We start from the raw sequence: 22,799 nt of genomic DNA on the forward strand, positions 1-22,799 counted from the left end.
TTCGACTTATTAAACAACAAATTTTGGATTTTTTATTTTCTAAAAACAAATATTCTGGGTAATCACGATAAAATTGACACTATATAATTTTTTATAAAACAAGAGAGAAAGAAAATCAAATGTTAAATTAAAAGTAAGTGATACACCACTCCTTGTACATTTCATAAAACTGGCTAAATTCATGTATCCTTTATATATGTGCTACATCACTTCTTCATTTAAAAAAAAAAATCAATGCTTTTTTGCCTTTAAATGAATAAAAGAGTATAATTATCTTAATTTTCCTATCTAACAGAAACTTTTATCCCAACTGGAGCACTTTACAACAATTGGATTCAATCTTAATGAATCATATATCAACTGAACCCTAAGAAAAAGAAAAAGAAATTTCAGTAAACCAACCAGGACTTAAACTTCCTCTGCCAGCTTCAGTTTCTTCAATGAACAACTGCTTTTGCTAAGATCCAATGCAACCATACTTTCTGAGCAAACATTTACGTTTCGGTTCTCGAATTAACTAGTTGAACTGGCTGGTCTAGTCGGAATTTAAAAGCACTGGTTCAATGTGATCCTTCCGATATGTTCAAGGGCCATCAGCATGTTCCCAAGCAAAATTTTGCCAGGATGCTTGTCAGTGATGCCCCTTCGTAGATCAGAGGCATAGAGCAGCTTTTGAAGGCTAAGTTATCGTAGATGAAACGGCAAACCAAAATTCTGATAGGTCCTGATCCATCCATCATTCCCAGCAGTTACTATCACTTGGCCCCAAGAGTGAGAACTACTCAGGCATGATGTTTTCAAGAACTTGTAAAGGGATCTGGAAAATCTAGGTGCAGCAGAGAACAAGTGGATTTTCTCCTCAGGCCAGGTCGCTGAACTCTTTGTCGCTAACCCCGAGAAGAATTCTCGAGTCAGAGTAAAACTACCAGAAGATGAGATACACAAGGTGTTGTTAGTGCCGCAGGTGTGTTTGACATCATGTTCTGATGTATGTGGGACTTGGAGTGGGTTGCTGCTGTGTTCTTGTTGAAGATGGAACACCTCCGAGGTCATAGAAATCTGATTACTGGAAGTTAGACCATGCCAAGGTATAGCAATTGACGCATTGTCGGACAAGAAACGTTCATGGGACCATATGCTCTCGCAACTTTTGGATATAGGTAAATCAGGGTTTACATTGTTCCAGACATGAACGTAGCAATTTCCACTGGTAGAGACAATATGTTGCCCATCTGCCGTGAAGTATGCAGATATCTGACTGCTAGCATTTCGGAAACCTAAACATGAAAATTAAGCGAGAAGGTTGAGAACAAAGGGACAACGATCATTGATTACGAAAGCAAATAGATTAGGTGATAAGAAAAACACAAACCTCTATATTTGGTGACCACATCGATCCCGTTGAATATTCTGATTTGCGAGTCCGCAGATGTGACCAACAATTTTTGAGTGTCTCTTGGGCAAAACTGGAGGAGAAATAACAATGCATAAGTGAAAAGAACTTCGTGAAGCACATAAAGATAACTGTTTGAAAATTGACCAGTCCTCAGATTACCTGAAATCCAGTAATGTGCTTATAAGGAGACTTCTTTTTCCCTTGAAATGATACCTGAGTTTCCATCTGAAGATGATTTCCTGTTACAGAAAAGATATAATTATAAATAAAAGAAAATGCAGATCGTGTCTCTACTGATTAAAAGAGTTGGTACCAGAAAGAGTGCATTCACACAATTTTCAAACCATAAGAACTTGCTAATACTTAAACCAACCACCCACATTATTCAATTCAAATGGCAGAGCACATGAAAGGACAATTTATAGACGAAGTTTCTCCAAAATAAAACAACTCTAATTTGTTCTTTACATATGCAAATGTTTTAGGTCTAAATCAAAAACTCTTAGAACAATTAGCTAGTAACAAGTTGAAACACGACTACACTTAATTTTCTGCAATTCCATCTATTTTGATTTAAATAATTACCTGAAGCATCATAAAAGCGACAATTGCCTGCCATGGTGCCGACAACAACTCCCTATAAGGACCGAGAAATGTTGATGTTTAGATGACATTCTCTGAGCATCGAGCTACCATAAACAATAATAAAGTAACTAATGTACCTTCCCATTTGGTCTATAACAAATTGCAGTAACAATGTCTCTAGCATCAACCCAATCCACAACTTGACATCCCGAGATTTCCCAAATCCGAACTTTTCCATCTATGGATCCACTAATGAAGTGATTCTCATCAAATGGGTCAAACTGAACACAAGTCACTGTATATTTATGGAGGAATTTATCAGATTGGCTTGAGAGAAAAGATTATTGAGAAGCAGCACACTATAATGCAAAAAACATAAATACCATAGTCGATATGGCAGAACACTTTGAGACAGTTGTCAGATCCAACATGCCACAGGCGAACAGTTTTGTCCTTGGATGATGATAAAATGTACTGAATAGAAACAAAAGAGGCATTCAGACTTGAAAGTGAAAATTAGAAAGAACGCCTAAAATTAAGCTGTTTTAGGGTAAAGGACCTTATTTGAAGACCATGATAGGTCTAATACATCTGCTTGGTGACCATGGAATTCATGCACAGGTTTCTCGGATAACTGGAAAATATCAGGAGGAATTACAACACAAGCTGAATCAAGAGATTTGCTTATGCGCTTGGACTTGGATTTTTTATCATCAGTGCGGACAGAAGTTAACTCTGCTCTGTGATTTACAGTGAAGTATACACACAAAGGATCGGCCTTGTGAATGCTAATCTCATCTTTCCTGTCACATTCCATGACACACCACACACGAATAATCCCATCCGTACCCCCACTAGCTAAATACTGGCCATCAGGGCTAAACTTCATTGTCAAGATTGAGCCATTGTGAGCTTTGATATCTTGCCTCTTGTAAACAGCAGATAATTCCTTTGTTTGCTTCCTGTATGGCATGACTTTCACTCTCTCAATTCCAGCAACTTGACTCTTATCTGGATCACTGAAGGCCAAATGATCATTATCACCTTCCTTGTCTACCGTACAAACAGCAGCACCAAGTCTCCGCAGCCAGCCAAGCCTCTTCGTTTTGACTGAACTGCCAGATTTGTTTGACACACTAGCCCCTCGACGCAAAAGCCGATCAATAAATGATGGTGACTCCACGAAGCACTCAAAATCATCAACTGTTTTCACTGGATTGGGAGAAACTTCATCATGGCTTCTCAATTTATCAATTTTCTCCATCTCCTCCGCTGTGATGGCTGCACTTTCATCAAATTTGGTAGTTTTGCATACCATGTTCACTTCCATAGCTTCACTGAACGACGCCCTGGCGTTGCTGCCTTGCCAGACATCATTCACCTGCGTTTGCGCATCTGGAACAGGTGATCTACAGAATGAGCATGAGAATTCCCTCTGCAGCCATCCCATGAACTTATCTCTACGTTCCTTGATATTGCCAGGACTCTTCAGCCAAAGCTCCAATTGGCAACCGATGGTTTTCTCTTCTAGTAAAGTATCATTCTTTGTCGGGCTGCCAGGGCACGAATCGGACACTGCCGATACATCTTCCCTTGAATCGAAGAACTCATCATCTTCTCCCTCTTCCTGAATAACGAAACTATTAGCTATAATTCCTCGCCTTAAACCAAACAAATAAAAGAACGACAGCAAGATCGACTTATAATCTAAGAAGTAGATTCCCCAGTTCCCTCGACCGTGAACAGAAAGCAGCCGGACAAAACAAATGGATCGCACTTCGAAATGAGTCAAATTGAGTCAAACAAGAAACCATCCCGTTCCAAAATCAAAGAAGCAATTTTTTTTGACAAAAGGAGCATTTTTATCCATTTTATACCCCTAAAAAAATCCCTAGAACAAGATTCGACCTAAAAACAGATACAGAATGGAACAGGAGAATCAGAGAAGCATGCCTGAACAGCCACCCGACGCTCGGCAGCCCCCAAAATATCCGGACGAATAAAATCTTCTCCGGCACCAGCAGTCCCCATCCCCTCCGATCCCCTTCAATCCCCTCCTCTCCCTGCCCAGATCCGAAGCAAATAAAAACCCAATCTTTCAAGAAACCTCGGCTAGCGTTCGGAATCCTCGAACCCCCGGATCGGATGGCGCGGGGAACAAATCGCTTCGCAGTTCGCTCCCGATTCACCCGCATGCAAGCTGCCGCTCTTCTCCTTGCATCCTTCGCTCCGCCCGATCGAACGCTACCAAAGGCTGCTCCCCGCGTTCCAACTACTAAAAAAGACGAGACCGAGTCTAATAAGGATTGCAGTGAGACTGCCACGTCGAAACGATTGTCCCGACGTGGTCGATCACTATTGGCCCGACTTAATTAACCCGAAGGCAAAAAAATTAATCCTAAAGTATTGCCGTATCTAGCAAATCCGGACGATAATTTAGCGCCTTAATTGATTTTGATTAATTAGCTGAATCGGGATTAACATTTGACTTGGAAATGCCTTCGAGGCCACGACCTATGTACGCGAAAATTTGAACCGGACCGCTTTGTTTACGGGTCCAATTTTCTCGTTTGGGTGGTCGGTCTAAAATTTCGGGCCATGTCAATGCAGTGAACCTTAATTATTAATTGGTCGATTAGCGAGATAATTATTACGCCTTCTCCAGCTGTTATTATAAATATCATTATTATTACTATATTTTATTACTAATTATTATCATAATGATAAAAAAGTTAAATCGTTAGATGGAGAAATAATAATATTGGATTTTGCAAGTCGGCAAATGATTCGGGGGATGCACTTAGATAGATAGATAGCTTGTATGGTATGGTGCAACTCAAACAATGATAAATTAAGATGATAAAGAATTTTAATAGATGGAAATAATAATAATAATAATATTATTATTATTAGTTGGAGTTGGGCGTGTTCGCGTGCGCATTACGCGGTCAATTTGTTGACCTCAAGTCTAAAATACAAGTCAAAGTCAAAGCTCCAGCTTTTAGACTTGGTTTGAATGATATTTGCATGTAAAGAATTTCATCCTGCCAATATAGACTATTTTGAAAGTTCTGATTGGATCATATGAATATAAATAATTTTTTATCATTTTTTTTAAAATTTGCGGCGTTATACTTTTCTAATTTGAAAAAAAAAAAACTACTTCGTTTTTTAAAAAAAATCAATTAATAATGATAATTATTTTATAAAATAAATATTATGTTTCTTAATAAATATAATATTTATCCGTGGGTGATTTTTTTAAAATAAAATAGAATAAAATAATTGACAGAATTAAATCCTTGTACAGACTTTACATATTATTATAGAAATCTAATAACATGATATACAAAATATTTACCATCCAACAATTTCCTAACGGTTGACAATTTTACATGGATTTAAAGAATCGGTAGGGTGTTTTTTTTCAGACATATAAAGATGTTCTCCCAACTTTAACGAATTATTAACAGATAATTTTTTTTAATAAATAGTTAATCTAAAAATATTAAACTGATAGATCATCTACTATAAGTAATTTTCAATTTACCACATGGACCGATAAAAAATTCCAGTGAAATTAAATTGATCGTTTTCAAAATTAATCTGCACAAATTGAATTCAGTACCAACTAAATTTTAAAAAAAAAGTTTGATTGAGGGCATTTGTAGAGTTACACCGCTACACGCAGTGCGATGCACTTGATACAATGGTTGTTATTATTGTTTTTGCTGCAGCAGGTTGGACATTTTCATTTCGTTGACCTGAGGTTAACATAATCTAGATGCGAATCTAGTAAGCCATTAGATTACTAGATTTAGATAGATCTGGCCATTTGGATTGTTTCTTGTACGCCCAATGCACATGCGGGCGGTGCATTGCATAAAACTGGCCTACCAAATAGATAAGATATAATAATTCAAATAACACGAACATTAAAAAAAATAAATAGTAAATTAAAAATTGCAAAATTTTATTGAATCGATTATTCGATCCGTCAGAAATAATCTGAATCCTAATTTTTAATTTTTGCATTAATATGAACAGCTGGACTAAGCCTGCAACCGCCTCGTAGCTCGGTTTAGGGATTGGTTTTTTTTTTTTTAATTACGATGGTAAAAAGTGATTTGTTCATTTCAATATCATCATCAATCCATCTCCGGCTAATATGAAAATGATAAACCACATATGATTACTAATTTTTAATAGTTGAATAACGCATGTACTTTTTTAATTATACTTTGTTTTATTGATGGTCATTTGGTCTAAAATTTACAGAGACTTAAGAAAGATCCTCAAAAAAAACTTATTAGTATTATACAGATCCATTAATTATCAATTACGTCTCTAAATAAATATTCAATTCAGTCCTTATACATTGCCCTTTCCGTAACATTCTACTTGCACATTATCATCTCCTGTCGGCAACCATCAGTGAAATCGTCCTTCTCTTTGGACTTCTATTTCAATTATTGTTTGAATTATTAGTCTGTTCAATCATTGAGGTCGATAAAATCCAACCCAATTTTTATTTAATTTTGATTCAATTTTTAAATTAGATGCTAATAAATTTTATGTAGGAGTTGGAATTTTGAGAATATGAGGTATAAATTTGTAAACACCTAAATTTGATACAAGTCCTAATTTACAAAAACTATGATGGAAGATGAGTAAATAGTCATCTCTTAACGTAAAAAAATAGTCTAATTTAAAGCATTTATTTATTCAATTTTTTGTTTTTACCAAATACTAAATATCTAGCTAATATACTTAGGGTGTGTTTGGGAGACCATTTACTTTTTAAAAGTGATTTTTATAAAAATTATTTTGAAGTTAGTGAAATCTAAAATATATTGATCTTGTCCGAGAGTCGAGGTGATGGATACTGGGGATGTGGTGCTCCTATTGGTCGTTGGTGGACTTCTCGTCAATGAAACCTGTAACCACAGCAACATCAATGCCGAATCGGGGAGGAGTTCTCCGGCGATGGCCCTCCGACGCTCAAGTCAAACACCGGCGATGTAGAAGAAACTGTTGGAGTCCGAAAGTTGTTTTGTTGTGATCAACAAGTTAAATTAGGTCCTATGTGTTTTTAACCTTATATCTAAGTGTGCAGGAGCTTAGGAGCACAGGTAGTCAAGTGAAAGATGTAGCTAGCTAGAAGGACGATACGCGGTGCGTCAAAGGGACGAGGCGCTGCGGAAGAGTACACCGGCAGACGAGAAGAAAGCGTGCGGTGGTTCCGAGGGACTCTAGCGAGAAGGTCGGCACGGGGTGCGACTGAGGGACGAAAACTGCGGATAAGTACGCTGGCGGACAAGAAGGAAGCACGTGACAATTTCGAGGGACGAGAAGCCGGAGCAGAAGCCTGCTCGAGAAGACCGGAAGTTGGGTTCGAGTGAGCCCTATTCCGCATGGCCGAGATCACCCAAACGAGCGAATGACTCGGACTGAGACGAACGGAGTCGGAGCAAAAGACCCGACCTAAAAAAGTCAACAATGTTGACTTCCCCCATCTGGGGCGCCCGGATCAAAAGTATATCCAAATCTCGGTCAAACCAAGATCTGTGCGTTAAGGATAAAGTTTTATCACCCCAGGGTGCCCGGAACACTTCGGGGCGCCCCCGACCAAGGCTATAAATATAGTCTTGGTCCAAAAGCTTTACGTTCATTCTAATCAATTCATTTTCCAACACTTGTACGCTTCAGTTTAGTTAGCTTCTTTCTTTTTTCGCTTTATCGTTGTAAGAGACTTCTCCGCCTGAAGGAGATACTAATGCGACATCTTCCTTGAATTAACAACCTCCCCAGTTGTACCCAAGTGAATCCTTGTGTGCCTCTTCTTTTACTTTCTGTCTATTTAATTATTATGCAAGTGTTAGTTAAGAAGTTCGAGAAGGGTTGGTCTTTATTTTTGCAGGCTATTCAACCCCCCATCTAGCCGGCCCCAGCAGTCCAACAAGTGGTATCAGAGCCAAGGCGCTTCAGGAGGATTAATCGCCGAACGAAGCAATGAAATAATGGTCGGACCAAGCATCTACTCGCCAAAATTCGAAGGAGAATTCGCTAGCTGAAAAAAGCGAATGCAGGTATTTTTTAAGACTGATTTCGATTTATTATTAATTATGGAATTCGGTTTTACAACACCAAAAGGCAAAGAAAAGTATCAGTGGTCGAAAAAGGAGCAGGCCGACTACGTGGCAAACTGCAAAGCAGAGTACCATCTGCTGAGCGTTCTCCCACCACAAGAAGTCAACCGGATCGACAACTACGACTCCGTGAAGGAACTTTGGGAGAAGTTCCTTGAGCTGCATGAAGGAATGTCTGAAGCTAAGCTCGTGAAACGAGATTTACTCCGCAACTAGCTCACCAGCCTGCAACTTGGGGAAGACAAGATAGTTGCGCATCTGCACTCAAGAATTAAGGAAATCATCACCGGACTCTCGAATCTCGGAGAAAAGGAAAGTAACCGAGATTTGCTAAGGTACACCCTCAATTCATTTCCTAGAAATACAAAATGGGCATCACTAGTAGATATCTTTTACATTTCGAAAGATTTAGAAAAAATTACATTAGAAGAATTCTTTTCCATATTTGAAGTGCATGAATCAAGATGTGTAGGTACGAAGAAGCCCAAGCACAACATCGAGAGACGAACCTGAGTTAGAGTCCTCTCTCGACGACGAGGAAATGGTAATGATGGTAAGGTGATTTAAGAAGTTATGTAATTCTAGAAAAAACTAACCATCCGCAAGGTAGAAAGAAAAGGATGATCCGCTTCTACCGCTGCTACCACTGCAACAAAGAAGGGCACGTCAAGGACAACTACCCCAAGCTGAGGAATAAGGACACGGATAAAGGTAAGAAGCCTGTTCAAAAACGCAAGGCATTAAAAGCGACGTGGGACGATACGTCGTCCGAATCGGAAGTCGAAGCCTTCTCCAGACTTGCACTAATGGCAAGTCATCAAGACGACGACTACGAGTCAAGCTCTTCTAAAATGAGCATCGATGAAGGGGGAGCCACGTCGGAAGATAGCAATAGTTCAGGGGGAGAAACGTACAACGAGATCAACAACATAAGTCAGGTACGATCTCTTCCTCCCGATAAACTATTTAAATTTATTAAATTGTTAACTAAAGATTGATGTAAATTAGAAAAAGAAATTAAGAATTTAAAAACAATATTAGCTAAATATTGCCCAATAGAAGAATTCGACAGAATTAAATTAGAAAATAAAAAATTAAAAGTAGAAAATGATAATTTAAAAGTACAAGTAAATAACTTGAAAAATCATGCATGCTCATCTAATACCAATGTTAGAAAATTTAACAATGTAAATTGGTATTTTAGGTATCATAAGGGGCAGATTAGGAACATTTCAAAAAGATATGTCCCTAAGAAATTCTTAGTTAATCCAGTTGGATGGAACCTATATTGGGTTCCTAAATCTTGCTTAATCTAAATTTAAAATCAGATTTAGCGCTCTCAACGAGAAAATTAAACAGTAAGTTTTTTTATGAGGCTTTGTCTAAGGAAGTGGTTGTTGCTCCAATAACCAAAAAGGCCTAGTGTCTCGCCACGACTTGGAAGTCAAAATATTGAAATAAAATGTTTAATTAACTTTCTGATAAAGCATTAAGGTTAAAATTTAATAATGCTTTAAAAAGTATTTTTAACATTTTTTTTTGAAAGTTTGTCAAACATTAGTTTTACATAAGTTAAAATTTCTTCTGAAATTAGAAACTTCTACTTAATTTTTTTACTTAGTAAAATTTTTAAAAATATTTTTGCAAAGTTGCCTAAGTCGGAATTTTTTTCTCTTACTTAAAGTTTCATTTAGAAAATTTTCTTACTTAGAGTTTTCTTAGAAAAATTTTCTTACTTAAAGTTTAATTAGAATTTTTTTTTACTTAGAGACTCTTTATGTGAAAATTATTGTAAAATTTTTCAAAGTTTTCAGAATTTTTATCCTGAGAGTTTTTCCTAGAACCCCAATTTTTTATGTGATCAAAGGGGAAAAAAGAAAAATATAAGTTTAGGGGGAGGTAGACCAATTTTTTCTATCTTTTTGCACCTTATTTCAAAATTAGTTAGTTTATTTTTTATGTCTATTTACCCTAGCTTAACTTGGATTGCTCACATCAAAAAGGGAGAGATTGTTGGAACCCCAAGGTTATTTTGGTGTGATCAACAAGTTAAGTTAGGTCCTGTGTGTTTTAAACCTTGTGTCTAAGTGTGCATGAGCTTATGAGCACTGGTAGTCGAGCGAAAGACGCAGCTAGCGAGAAGGATGACACGCGGTGTGTCCGAGGGACGAGGAGTTGCGGAAGAGTACACCGGCAGACGAGAAGGAAGCGTACGGTGGTTTCAAGGGACGAGAAGCCGAAGCGGAAGACTGCTCGGGGAGCAAGAGACGCAGCTAGCGAGAAGGTCGGCACGGGGTGCGACCGAGGGACGAAGACTGCGGATAAGTACGCTGGCGGACGAGAAGGAAGCACGCGACGATTCCGAGGGACAAGAAGCCGAAGCGGAAGGCTACTCGAGAAGACCAAAAGTTGGGTTCGGGTGAGCCCTATTCCAGATGGTCGAGATCACCCAAACGAGCGAAAGACTCGGACTAAGGCGAACGGAGCTGGAGCAAAAAACTTGGGCTAAAAAAGTCAACGATGTTGGCTTTCCCCATCCGGGGCACCCGGAACAGTCCGGGGCTTCATCGTTGTAAGAGGCTTCTCCGCCTGAAAGAAATATTAGTGCAACATCTTCCTTGAATTAACAACTTCCCCGGTTGTAACCAAGTAAATCCCTATGTGCCTCTTCTTTTAATTTCTGTCTATTTAATTATTATGCAAGTGTTAGTTTAAGAAGTTCGAGAATGGTTGGTCTTTATTTTTGCAGGCTATTCAACCCCCCTTCTAGCCGGCTCGAGTGGTCCAATAGAAACGAGGAAGCAAAATGGCAGAGTAACTGTACCTATAGTAGAGATTATTCATACCTCCGTCGAAGCTTGGAGGTCTTTATATAGAACTTCGGGGGAGCACGTGCACGCTTCTCGAGGCACGCATGCTCCTCAAAGCATACCCTGAAGAGACGTGTTAGAAAAGTGTCCTTGACACCATACCTTAACGACCTTCTGTGACAAGCACGTGTCTGGCCAAGCATATCTCTGACAAGACAGCGGAAGCTTCCGTCGTACGATCTTCTGTCTGACCATATCGCCAAGCATGCCGTCTATCGGTGGCACAGATTCCCAGAAGGATATCCTCTTATCCTCCTTTTGTCTGTTATGGGTCGAGCGGAAGAGCCGCTCGGCCAACTATCGACCGTCCGGGCGATCTTGTCCTCGGGCCGAGTGGAATGGGCGCTCGGCTAGCATCCCACTGTCCAGGCTCCGCTGCTATGCAGAACGGAGAAGCTGTGTCTGAATGTAGTCTACTCGGTCGTCACTGTTTTACCGATGTGAGTCCGAGTGGGTTGGACGCTCGGCACATACTTTGTATGTTTGAGTACTGAAAGCTCGGTACATGACCGAGCTGTGCTAACATCTGCTTCATGTAGGCTCGGTGATTCTTCCTCCCGGTCGGGAAAGAGGGTTGCCCGATTGGATGATAATACCGGGGCGTTGACCAACTTAACTTTGACTTCCACCATGTCATTGACCACCCTGCTGATCGGGCCCCTCCTCATCACCGGATCACATGCCTCCCCCTCAAGTCTAGTCGAAGGAGGCTGCAAGTGTGACTGACTGGACGAGCTAGTCTGGAGATCGATTGGTCGATCGGCCATGGTACTGGTTGGACCCCGACCGGTCTGCCCGAGGGTGTTGTGCAGCCTTGAGCTTGCTCATTGAGGCCGATCAGTACTTTGTACACTCGCACTTGGAGCAATTTGCAGTTTCTATCCTTGGCTGAGAGCGGTCAACGCTGACATCATCTGAATCCCTTCGACATTCGTATAAATCATCTCCATTAAAGCTGAGCACGCTCCCATGCCTGTTAATGGAATTCATTAAATGTTGCCCTGTAGGCGTGTGCCATGTGTCACTACCGCCGTCACCACACGCCCGAAGCGACAGACGTTGATGTAACGTTTGGTGGTTTGAATTCAACAGCTGGATTTCCGCTCCGGCTTCCGTGACCTAGATCAGACGGCCCCAGTCGGCCGAGCTCAAGCTTTATAAAATTGCGACGGTGGCTTCATCTTCTTACTCTGCATCCTCCATGATAGCCGCCGGCGTTCCTCTGCGTGACCAGTGCTCCGGCGACCATTTGCTCCCCCCAGCCTCAGCTACTCTTCTGTAAGCTCCTCCAAATCCTCTTTGCCTCCTATCTTTGATCTATTGCGACCCTCATGGCTCTCTGTATATCTCCCATGCTCGCGGTGTTTTCTGTTTGTATTTCTCTCCGTCCAACTCTTTGTTTTTTTATTTTTCGACAATGGCCAGTTCTTCACAACCGCCGGACCCCTCGCCTGGGCTCTAGTATTCTACCATGGAGACCAGGTTCGATGCAGGCGACGTTGAAAGTCTTAGAAAGGTCTTTAGAATCCCTTATGATCATGAGGTCATTTTGGCTTCTTCGTCCGATTGGCCAAATTACCCGCCGAACGGCACCATCTGCTTGTTCCGAGACCAGTTTGTGGTCGGCCTGCGATTTCCTATCCACCCCTTTGTCATCAAAGTTTGTAATTATTTCTGTGTTCCTCTTCCGCAACTCGTCCCAAATTCTTTTCGTCTGCTGTGCGGCGTTGTTATCCTGTTCCAGCTGCACGACATCCCTTTGACCCCTCAAGTCTTTCATTATTTCTACTACCCCAAGCAATCCGAGTTGGGGACCTATCTCATTCAGTCTCGGATCGGTCTAAATTTTTTTTATAAGATGTCCACTTCAAATAAACACTGGATTCATCATCTTTCAATATATAACTCAGGAAGTACACCGGTTGTTCCTCGTCGTTCGGCCTAACTAGTGCCGAGCCGACCGCATTCTCGATCGAGGATAAATAAATTTTGAGTGGCTCGTCGACAGTTGGCTTAGCCAATACTAGCAATGAATTGAGGTACTCCTTCAATTCTTCAAACGCTCGGTCGCACTCTTCGTCCCATTAAAATTTGGTGGCTCGGCGTAGTATCTTGAAGAACGGCAAGCTCCGGTCGGCTGACTTGGAGATGAACCGAGATAGTGCAATTATCCGACCGGTGAGACGTTGGACTTCCTTAAGATTCCTTGGCGGTGGCATATCTTTTAGTGCTTTCACTTTGCTGGGATTCCCCTCGATGCCCCGCTCGGTGACGATGTAACCCAAGAATTGTCCGCTCTTTGCGTCGAACAGACACTTGCTTGGATTCAGTTTGATTCCATACGTACTGAGTGTCTGGCAGGTCTCCTTGATATTTGCAACTGGGTCAGCGGCTCGAAGGGCAGGCCTGTCTCAACCATTCTTGAGGTCCTAGGCGAAAAAAGAATTTAATATTTTTTTAAATAAATATTAGAAACATTTAATTTTATTAGTTATAGCAAAAGGTAGAATTTGTCATCCTAACAACCCAACATGACCAATCCTACGACCATCTGTGAGGAGATAAATCGGAAAGCTGCAGTTGGCCACTATGGGGAGAGCATTTTTCTTGACTTTGCCGAGATTCGACACCTTGCCCATTGTAACAATATCTACCCGTATAGCTAACTCAACCATATCCCGGGGGCGACATTTAATTTTGTTAATAAAATTTAAAAGGGTAGTTTTATATATTGTCAATGATTATTTATACAATTAGTAGTAGTGACCAACTAGGCCACAAAAACTTTATCTTATGTCAAATCTCACTTTTTTATTATTAGTAAAATTTAAAAAATAAAAAATATTTTATGTTATCTAATTTAGAAACAATAATAAATTATTATAATACTATTAATATACATTTTAATTATAATTTTTTTAAAAAAAATATCAATCATTTTTAACTTCGAGGAAGGAAAGTTTCGACACAACAATAAAATTATTGTATGACCTAGAAGAAATAGGTTTGAGTACTAAATATAGTCATTATGTATAATAGACTCTTCCTCGGAATCCCTCATTGGCGGGAGTTTCGTGAACTAAACTGTCTTTTTATTTATTTTAACTTTGATAAATTATTAATAAAATTTATTTATCTAAAAATATCTAGCTAGAAAATATTGATCGTGAATTATTTAAAAAAATGAAATAAAAATAAAATTTAAGAAAGAAATAATTCTACATTTTCAATATGTTTTTGACTATTAAAAGTGTGTATATATATAAATTAAGTGTAATCAATAAATATATCATTAAAAAATTTAAAATTACTAATTAAATTTTAATAAAAAAATAAAAATAAATTACTAACTAAATTTAATTTTAATAGTAAAAAATTAAAATTATCAATTAAATCTAACACGAGTAAAAAAAATAAAAATGATCCAAATTTAATCTATAAAAAGTTTAAAATTTTTGACCAAATATAATTTAGCTAGTAAAAAATTACAATTACCGATAAAAATAAATCTCAACTAAATTTTATTTTAACCATAATTTTATACTCATATGTTTTTAAATTAATATTCATATTTAATTTACATAGATATATATATGTAAAATTTGTGGGCCCCAATATAATAGGGGCCCTAGGCATAGGCCTTAATGGCCTATGCCTTGAGCCGGCCCTGTCGAAGGGATTTAATTAGTATGTCATCGACATATACCTCCATGTTGCGGTTGATCTGCCGCCGGAGCACCATATTCATCAACCTCTGATAAGTAGCGTCAGCGTTCTTTAGCCCGAACGGCATGACATTGTAGCAGTAGGTTCCAACGACCGTGATGAAACTGACTTTCTTTTGATCTTCTAGAGCGAGCGACACTTGGTGGTACCCTTGATACGCATCCAGCATACATATTAGCTCGCACCCGGCAGTGGAGTCTACCATCTGATCGATCTGAGGCAGCAGGTAGAAGTCCTTCGGGCACGCCTTGTTGAGGTCCCGGAAGTCGATGCAAACTCTCCACTTGTTGCCCGACTTTGAGACCAGCACTACATTCGCGAGACAGCTCAGGAATTGAACCTCATGGATGTGGTCGCTTCCAAGATCTTCTCTATTTTTGCTCGGATGATCAAATTCTGTTCAACGTTGAAGTCCCTTTTTCTCTGCTTCACCGGCCGAGCGTCTGGTTGGATGTGAAGCTCGTGCTGCGTGACGCTCAGTGAGATCCCGGGGAGCTCGTGCGTCGACCACGCGAATACATCGTGGTTTTGTTGGAGACAGGCGACCAGCTCCGCCTTCTACTCAGCTCCCAGGTCGGGCGCGATGAAAGTTGTTTCTTCCGCTCGGCAGAGGTGTATTTGTACTTCTTCCTTTTCTTCATAGACTAGAGTAGGAGACTTTTCAGTGATGGCGCTTACCTCTAGTCGTGGCGTCTTCTGAGCCGACTTGGCTTCGGTTTTGACCATCTCGACATAACAGCGGCGAGCGGCCAATTGGTCGCCTTTGACCTCTCCTACCTGGTCTGTTAGGACCAAAAGTAGCTAGAGGGGGGGGGGGTGAATAGCTCGTCGCGTTCGCTCGTTGCTCGGCGTTGCTTGTTTCTTCAAGAATATACAGCGGAAAATACAGAAACAAATACAACAATGCTAACACGGTTGGTTTACTTGGTATCCACCTCACAAGAGGTGACTAGTCCAAGGATCCACACCACGCACGCACCCTCCACTATGAAAACACTCCTTTTCGGTAACTACCGAGGGCGGAGAAGCCCTACAAGACTCTCAGTACAAGAAGAAAGGAAAGGGAAACAAAATACAAGTGCAAAGCTTACAATGAGTACAGAAAACCCTAACCCTAGCTTCTCTTCTTGCCTTTGATCCGCCTCTTGACTTGGAAAGCTTCCAAGATCCTTCAAGAACTGGCGATCTGATCTTTGAGAGCGCTGTGGAGGAGCTGGCGAGTAATCTGGAGTGAATCGGAGAAGCGATACCGAAGGAAATGAACGCCTGCGGCTATAAACGACGCCAACGGTCGGATCCCGATCGATTCGAATGTTCCCAATCGATCGGAGGCTTTGGATCGATCCACGGATCGATCCGAGCTTCTGATGCGAAAGCGCTGGATCGATCCACGGATCGATCCGGCTATTCCAAACAGCGTCCCAATCGATCCATCGATCGATTGGGACCTCTGAATCGATCCACGGATCGATCCGGAGGCTCTCTGTTCGCTGGGACAGTGCGGATCAATCCATCGATCGAGCTGGATCGATCCATTGATCGATCCGGACTTGATTTTGTCCAAAACCAAGTCCCAAACCTCCCAAACCAACATCCGGTCAACCTTGACTTGTTGGTATGTCATGCCTAGCATCTAGTCACTCCCTTGATCTGCTAGGACTCCCTTACCAAGTGTCCGGTCAATCCTTTGACCCACTTGGACTTTTCTCTGTGCCAAGTATCCGGTCAATCCTTTGACCTACTTGGACTTTTCTTTCATGCCAAGTATCCGGTCAATTCTTTGACCTACTTGGACTTCCAGCACCGGATGTCCGATCATCCTTGATCCATCGATTTTCCCTTGCCGGCTTCACTCACGGGACTTTCACCTAGCTTCACTCACTAGGGTTTTCCATCCGCCTAGCTTCACTCACTAGGACTTTCACCGGCTTCACTCACCAGATTTCCATCCGCCTACCTTCACTCACTAGGACTTTCACGCTTCACTAGGGATTTCCATCGCCTAGCTTCACTCACTAGGACTTCCACTGTCTGACTTCACTGGACTTCCCGGCTTCACTCACGGGACTTTCATCTTGCCTAGCTTCACTCACTAGGTCTTTCATTTTGCCTAACATCCCAGTTAGGACTTCCCGATCAAGTATCCGGTCAACCTTGACTTACTTGACTCTTCTTCAATCAATATCTTATTGTCAAACATCTAAACCCAAACCAAGACTCAGCTTGGTTACGGTCAACCTTGACCTGAGGGATATTGCACCAACAATCTCCCCCTTTTTGATGTTTGACAATACCACAATAACACTTACAATCCCATATGTAAGTTAGGCTAATCCCATAGCCTCCTTCTTCATGCCACTAGGTAATGAAAGCATAAATTAAGCTCTTCATTCTCCCCCTAAGAGGGCAAACTCCCTCTAGGTAATGAAAGCCTAACTTACTCCCTTTCATGAGTCCTTTCATTCTCCCCCTATGACCTTCCCATAGGTAATGAAAGCCTAAACTTAACCATACATTCTCCCCCTATTGGCACACATCAACCCATCGTTGGACACACATCAACCTATGCTCCAATTCTAGGCACACTTCAACAAATTCATTTGTTGAAGACTCTCCCCCTGAAGAGTTGCTCATCGTTGTTCACAACATCACTCGTTGTGATCAACACGATAATGAAGGTCCCATACCCTTCATTTATCCTTAACTTCTCCCTCAATGTAGACAACTACCCAACCTTGAGCATTATCTACCACTTGAGTGTCCACTTGAAATAATGAGGATATCCACTCCCCATTTCTCCCCATTTCAAGTTTAAATGCTCAACCATGAGCAAGTTCACAACAGAAGGTTAACCACCTTCCAAGGTTCATGAAAAATAATTTTCATGTCTTTAAAGAGTCCCTCCCCCTAAAGACATGGTGGTAACTTCTGTCATTGCACCAACAATGACTTGGAATCCCTAAAACATTAGGAAACCCAAATTTAGAAGTTTTGAGGTTCAAATATTCAAAATTTGAAACAACCTCAACCTAAACTTCTACTTAGTCTTTGTTAACCAATCCATCCTTGTTTTCAACATGAAAACACCCTTTGTATGTATACAAATGTATTTAAGGGGTTTGGAATGGTTACCTAGACTCAAAGAGTTTCAAAGATGCTGAAATCAGGCCTTCCCAGCCAAAACCGACAACTTGGATCGATTGAAGTTGGGTTCCAATCGATTGAACCTTTACGAATCGATCCACCGATCGATTCAGACTACTGGATCGATCGGTGATCGATCCAGCGAGCTTCGCTCGCGAGAATTGCCGTTTGAATCGATCCATGGATCGATTCATAACTCAATCGATCCATGGATCGATCGAGTCCGATAGTTGCTGAAATTCCATTTCGGTCAACGAAACCCTAGAAAATTCTACAAAATCCAAAAATTATGAAATTTCGTGTAGACATTATTTAGGGCATACTTAATCATGGAAAAATAGTTTTCTATGAAAATACATCATATTTTCAAAGATTGACACAAACTTGAAAACTTGCAAAAACTTTAGTGTTTTTCTTCAAGTTTGTGTCTAACTATTCAATGGTGATTACTATCAAAAGATAGCCTTCACCAAGGTTTTCCAAAAACATTTTAAAAACATTTTCAAAACCAATATCCCATCATGTTCCTTGGGCATAATGCACATGACTTGTACATTAGCTTTCCCAATGATGGGAAAACACATAACTATGTGTTTTTATGAACCTAAAACTCAAAAGAATGCACTAAATCAACATCTTGAGTTTTGTTCATCATCCTAACATCTCACTTGTATATAATATGCACTAAAACACATACAAGTCACCTTATAGTCTTTGTGAGATGTAGATTTTGGTTTTTGCCCTAATCTAGGGATCATGCATATTTATCTAGGCATTTTAGAAATGTTAGACATCCACCTAGGATGTCACTTGTCAATAAGTATCGTTAAATGCCATTTGTCCTTAATTACAAGGAATTAAACTTAATGCATGATTATGTTATGGCATACATCAAAAGAAAATAATTTTCAAAAGAAAATATCCTATTACTACATGATGTATGAATGTCATGACATGGTATTTTTGGATTTTTCATAATAAAACATGAATGCAAAACTAGACATGATGTCATGGCATATTATGGGCAAACAATCATGGCAAAATTTAGCATAAATAAAATATACCTAGATTAACTATCTAAGTATCCTTAAAGTCTTAGCTAAACTTACACCTTAAACCTAGATAGCCCTAAAGTGCTTCAAGAGAATGCCAAAGCCTAAATTTGGCATTTCTAATTTCCTTGATTTAATGTATGCCAATTGAAAATAAACATGTCCTCAAATGTTGGCATATTCCATTTTTCCTCAAGAGTAGCACTTTTAAATTAAGGCCCGGATTGCCTTAAAATTTCCAAGAGAATACCAAAATCCCAACTTGGTATTTCTCAAGGTTTTCCCAATTTGTGCCATTTTAAGATAAAATCAATTTTTCACCATTAGACACATTTTACTCTTTCAAGGAGTAATCATAATTCCATTTCATTTTCAAAGGTTAACAAAAACCTTGAAAATGCTCCTTGAGTGTCAATTTCCTCAAAGTTGGGTTAACTACCCTTTTAATCGGAGTTAACACTCTCTAACCCATCTATGGGGTAGCGAAGATGCTCCTAGGAACCCAACACCTATTGGTGCTCCTTGGATGCTCTAGGTACTCACTAGGGATAACTTCCCTAGATACCTTCCTAGTGACCTTGTTGGGCTTCTTAGAAGCCTTGGTCACATTTTCTAGGTCAACTCTAGGGATAACCTCCCTTGTGACCTTGTTTGTGACTTTCTTAGACTTCTTAGAAGTCTTAGTCACATTTATTGCAAAAATACTCTTAGGGATGACTTCCCTAGTATTTTTGGCTTGACCACTAGACCTAGGGTTTGTTCCATAACTATATGGAACTCTATGGTAAGAGGGCACATCCTTCTTAGCCTTTGGTTTGTATCCCAAACCTCTATGGCCATTAGATGACCTTTGTGCTCCTAGACCTAGGCTATGCTCATTTTGCCCTTTTAGGATATTTTCCATCCTTTTTAGGGTCTTTTCCATTTTATCAAGCCTTGATCTCAAGACTTGATTTTCTATCACTAAGTCCTTAGTTTTTGGTTTTTCATTTGATCCATGAGCATTTTTGTTTCTAGGCTTGTATCTTACATCCTTAGAGTTATCGCCTAGGTTTTTACCTACATTCCTAGCCTTAGGGATAGTAGTTTTGGCATGTAGCGCCACATGCTTTTCCTTAAAGCCCTCATGCTTCCTATTCTTATGGTAAATCGCATTAAAATGATAAAAATTTGACCTAGCATGCTTTTTACCATTTTGCAAGGGAATAGGCTCAATGAAAGTTACCTTCCTTTTTACCTTGGAGGCTCCCCCTTGACTAGTGCCTCCTTGAGCCTTGACCATCTTCTTCCCCTTGGGGCATTGACTTCGGTAATGCCCTTTTTGTTGACACAAGAAGCACACAATGTGCTCCTTGCTCTTCTTTGTCCCGGGGGTGGTCTCCTTGAGCTTCTCCTTGCCCTTTTTTTGCCATTTGGCCCTTCTTCTTGGCCAATTTAGGGCACTTGCTCTTGTAGTGCTCATGTTCCCTACACTCAAAACATATTATATGATTTTTATTATTAATTGAAATATTCATACCTTTGCTTGTAGGGGTGGCATCTTTTTCTTTGGATCCAGAGGTAGAAACTTCCTTTTGATAGGACCTTGATTCTCCTCCATTTGATTTTTCTTGACTTGTGGAGGTAGAAGCTTCTTCCTCCTCTTCTTCTCTTGACCCGGATGTAGAAGCTTCTCCTTCTTCTTGATCCGGTGTCACCAAGGATTGCTCCCCCTCAATCCTAGAGGTGGAGGCTTCATCATCTTGAATATGAAACAAGGAGTATGCTCCCTCCTTGTTCCCTTCGTTGCATTCCCTTGAGGATGAAGCTTCTTGGATTTCCTCTTCTTCGGAGGTTGAGCATCTCTCAACCTCGGAGTCCTCCTCTTGGTCTTGCTCCAAAGAGTCACCCTCTCTGGATTCTTCATGATCTTGTACAGTGGAGGGGATCTCTTCATGAAGCTTGGCCAATTTGCTCCAAAGCTCCTTGGCATCTTCGAATTCTCCAACTCGAGCCAAGATGTGGCTAGGCAATAAGTTGACCAGAAGCTTGGTCACTTTGTCATTTGCCTCGCCCCTTTGAATTTGCTCTGAGCTCCATCTGCTTTTCTTTAGAAGCTTTCCCTTGGAGTTCGTTGGAGCTTCAAAACCTTCCATGAGAGCAAACCATTGCTCTATCTCCATCATAAGAAAATTTTTGATTCTTGATTTCCAAGAATCGAAGCTTGTAGATGAATATGGTGGAGCCACCCTTGTGTCAAATCCAAGTCCATCTTGGAATTGCATCTTGAAGTTGAGCTTGATAAAATCTTGAACTTGAAGAATTTGCTCCAACTTCTTCACCCTCTAGCTTTTCTTGTTATGCTTAACCCTTCCGGCGATGATTCCGGTGAAGAGCGGCCTCGCTCTGATACCACTTGTTAGGACCAAAAGTAGCTAGAGGGGGGGGGGGTGAATAGCTCGTCGCGTTCGCTCGTTGCTCGGCGTTGCTTGTTTCTTCAAGAATATGCAGCGGAAAATACAGAAACAAATACAACAACGCTAACATGGTTGGTTTACTTGGTATCCACCTCACAAGAGGTGACTAGTCCAAGGATCCACACCACGCACGCACCCTCCACTATGAAAACACTCCTTTTCGGTAACTCCCGGAGGCGGAGAAGCCCTACAAGACTCTCAAGACAAGAAGAAAGGAAAGGAAACAAAATACAAGCGCAAAGCTTACAATGAGTCTGAAAACCCTAACCCTAGCTTCTCTTCTTGCCTTTGATCCGCCTCTTGACTTGAAAGCTTCCAAGATCCTTCAAGAACTGGCGATCTGATCTTTGAGAGCTGTGGAGGAGGCGAGTAATCTGGAGTGAATCGGAGAAGCGATACTGAAGGAAATGAACGCCTGCGGCTATAAACGACGCCAGATCCCGATCGATTCGAATGTTCCCAATCGATCGGGAGGCTTTGGATCGATCCATGGATCGATCGAGCGCCCCTGCTCGAAAGCGCTGGATCGATCCACGGATCGATCCGGCGCTTATCGCAACCGGCGTCCCAATCGATCCAGCGATCGATTGGGACCTCTGATCGATCACGGATCGATCCGAGGCTCTGACCGGCGGGACAGTGCGGATCGATCCACGATCGATCAGAGCTGGATCGATCCATCGATCGATCCAAAGCTGATTTTGTCCAAAACCAAGTCCCAAACCTCCCAAACCAACATCCGGTCAACCTTGACCTGTTGGTATGTCATACCTAGTCACTCCCTTGACCTGCTAGGACTCCCTTACCAAGTGTCCGGTCAATCCCTTTGACCCACTTGGACTTTTCTCTGTGCCAAGTATCCGGTCAATCCCTTTGACCTACTTGGACTTTTCTTTCATGCCAAGTATCCAGTCAATCCTTTGACCTACTTGGACTTCCCAGCACCAGATGTCCGATCATCCTTGATCCATCTGGATTTTCCCTTGCCTGGCTTCACTCACCAGGACTTTCACCTAGCTTCACTCACTAGGGTTTTCCATCTGCCTAGCTTCACTCACTAGGACTTTCACCTGGCTTCACTCACCAGGATTTCCATCTGCCTAGCTTCACTCACTAGGACTTTCACCTAGCTTCACTCACCAGGATTTCCATCTGCCTAGCTTCACTCACTAGGACTTTCACCTGGCTTCACTCACCAGGATTTCCATCTGCCTAGCTTCACTCACTAGGACTTCCTTCTGCCTGGCTTCACTCACCAGGACTTTTCTTCTGCCTGGCTTCACTCACCAGGACTTTCATACTGCCTAGCTTCACTCACTAGGTCTTTCATTTTGCCTAACATCCCAGTTAGGACTTCCCAGTCAAGTATCCAGTCAACCTTGACCTACTTGACTCTTCTTCAATCAATATCTTATTGTCAA

The 22,799-nt window shown here is 40.9% G+C and overlaps 1 protein-coding gene across 1 annotated transcript; it reads right to left on the reverse strand.

Annotated features, from left to right (window-relative positions):
- Positions 1-217: 217 nt before the first annotated feature.
- On the reverse strand, positions 218-4,265 carry LOC121971181 (WD repeat-containing protein 44-like). The gene is made up of 8 exons (XM_042522326.1): positions 3,935-4,265; positions 2,541-3,608; positions 2,365-2,455; positions 2,119-2,276; positions 1,982-2,033; positions 1,556-1,635; positions 1,373-1,466; positions 218-1,277 (listed from the first exon to the last, which is right to left on the reverse strand). Exons 1-8 carry the CDS (start codon positions 4,010-4,012, stop codon positions 685-687), a joined length of 2,214 nt encoding a protein of 737 aa, XP_042378260.1. The 5' UTR covers positions 4,013-4,265; the 3' UTR covers positions 218-684.
- Positions 4,266-22,799: the final 18,534 nt, after the last annotated feature.

Source organism: Zingiber officinale, chromosome 4A, assembly GCF_018446385.1.
Source record: "Zingiber officinale cultivar Zhangliang chromosome 4A, Zo_v1.1, whole genome shotgun sequence".
In the NCBI taxonomy this organism is placed as follows: Eukaryota; Viridiplantae; Streptophyta; class Magnoliopsida; order Zingiberales; family Zingiberaceae; genus Zingiber; species Zingiber officinale.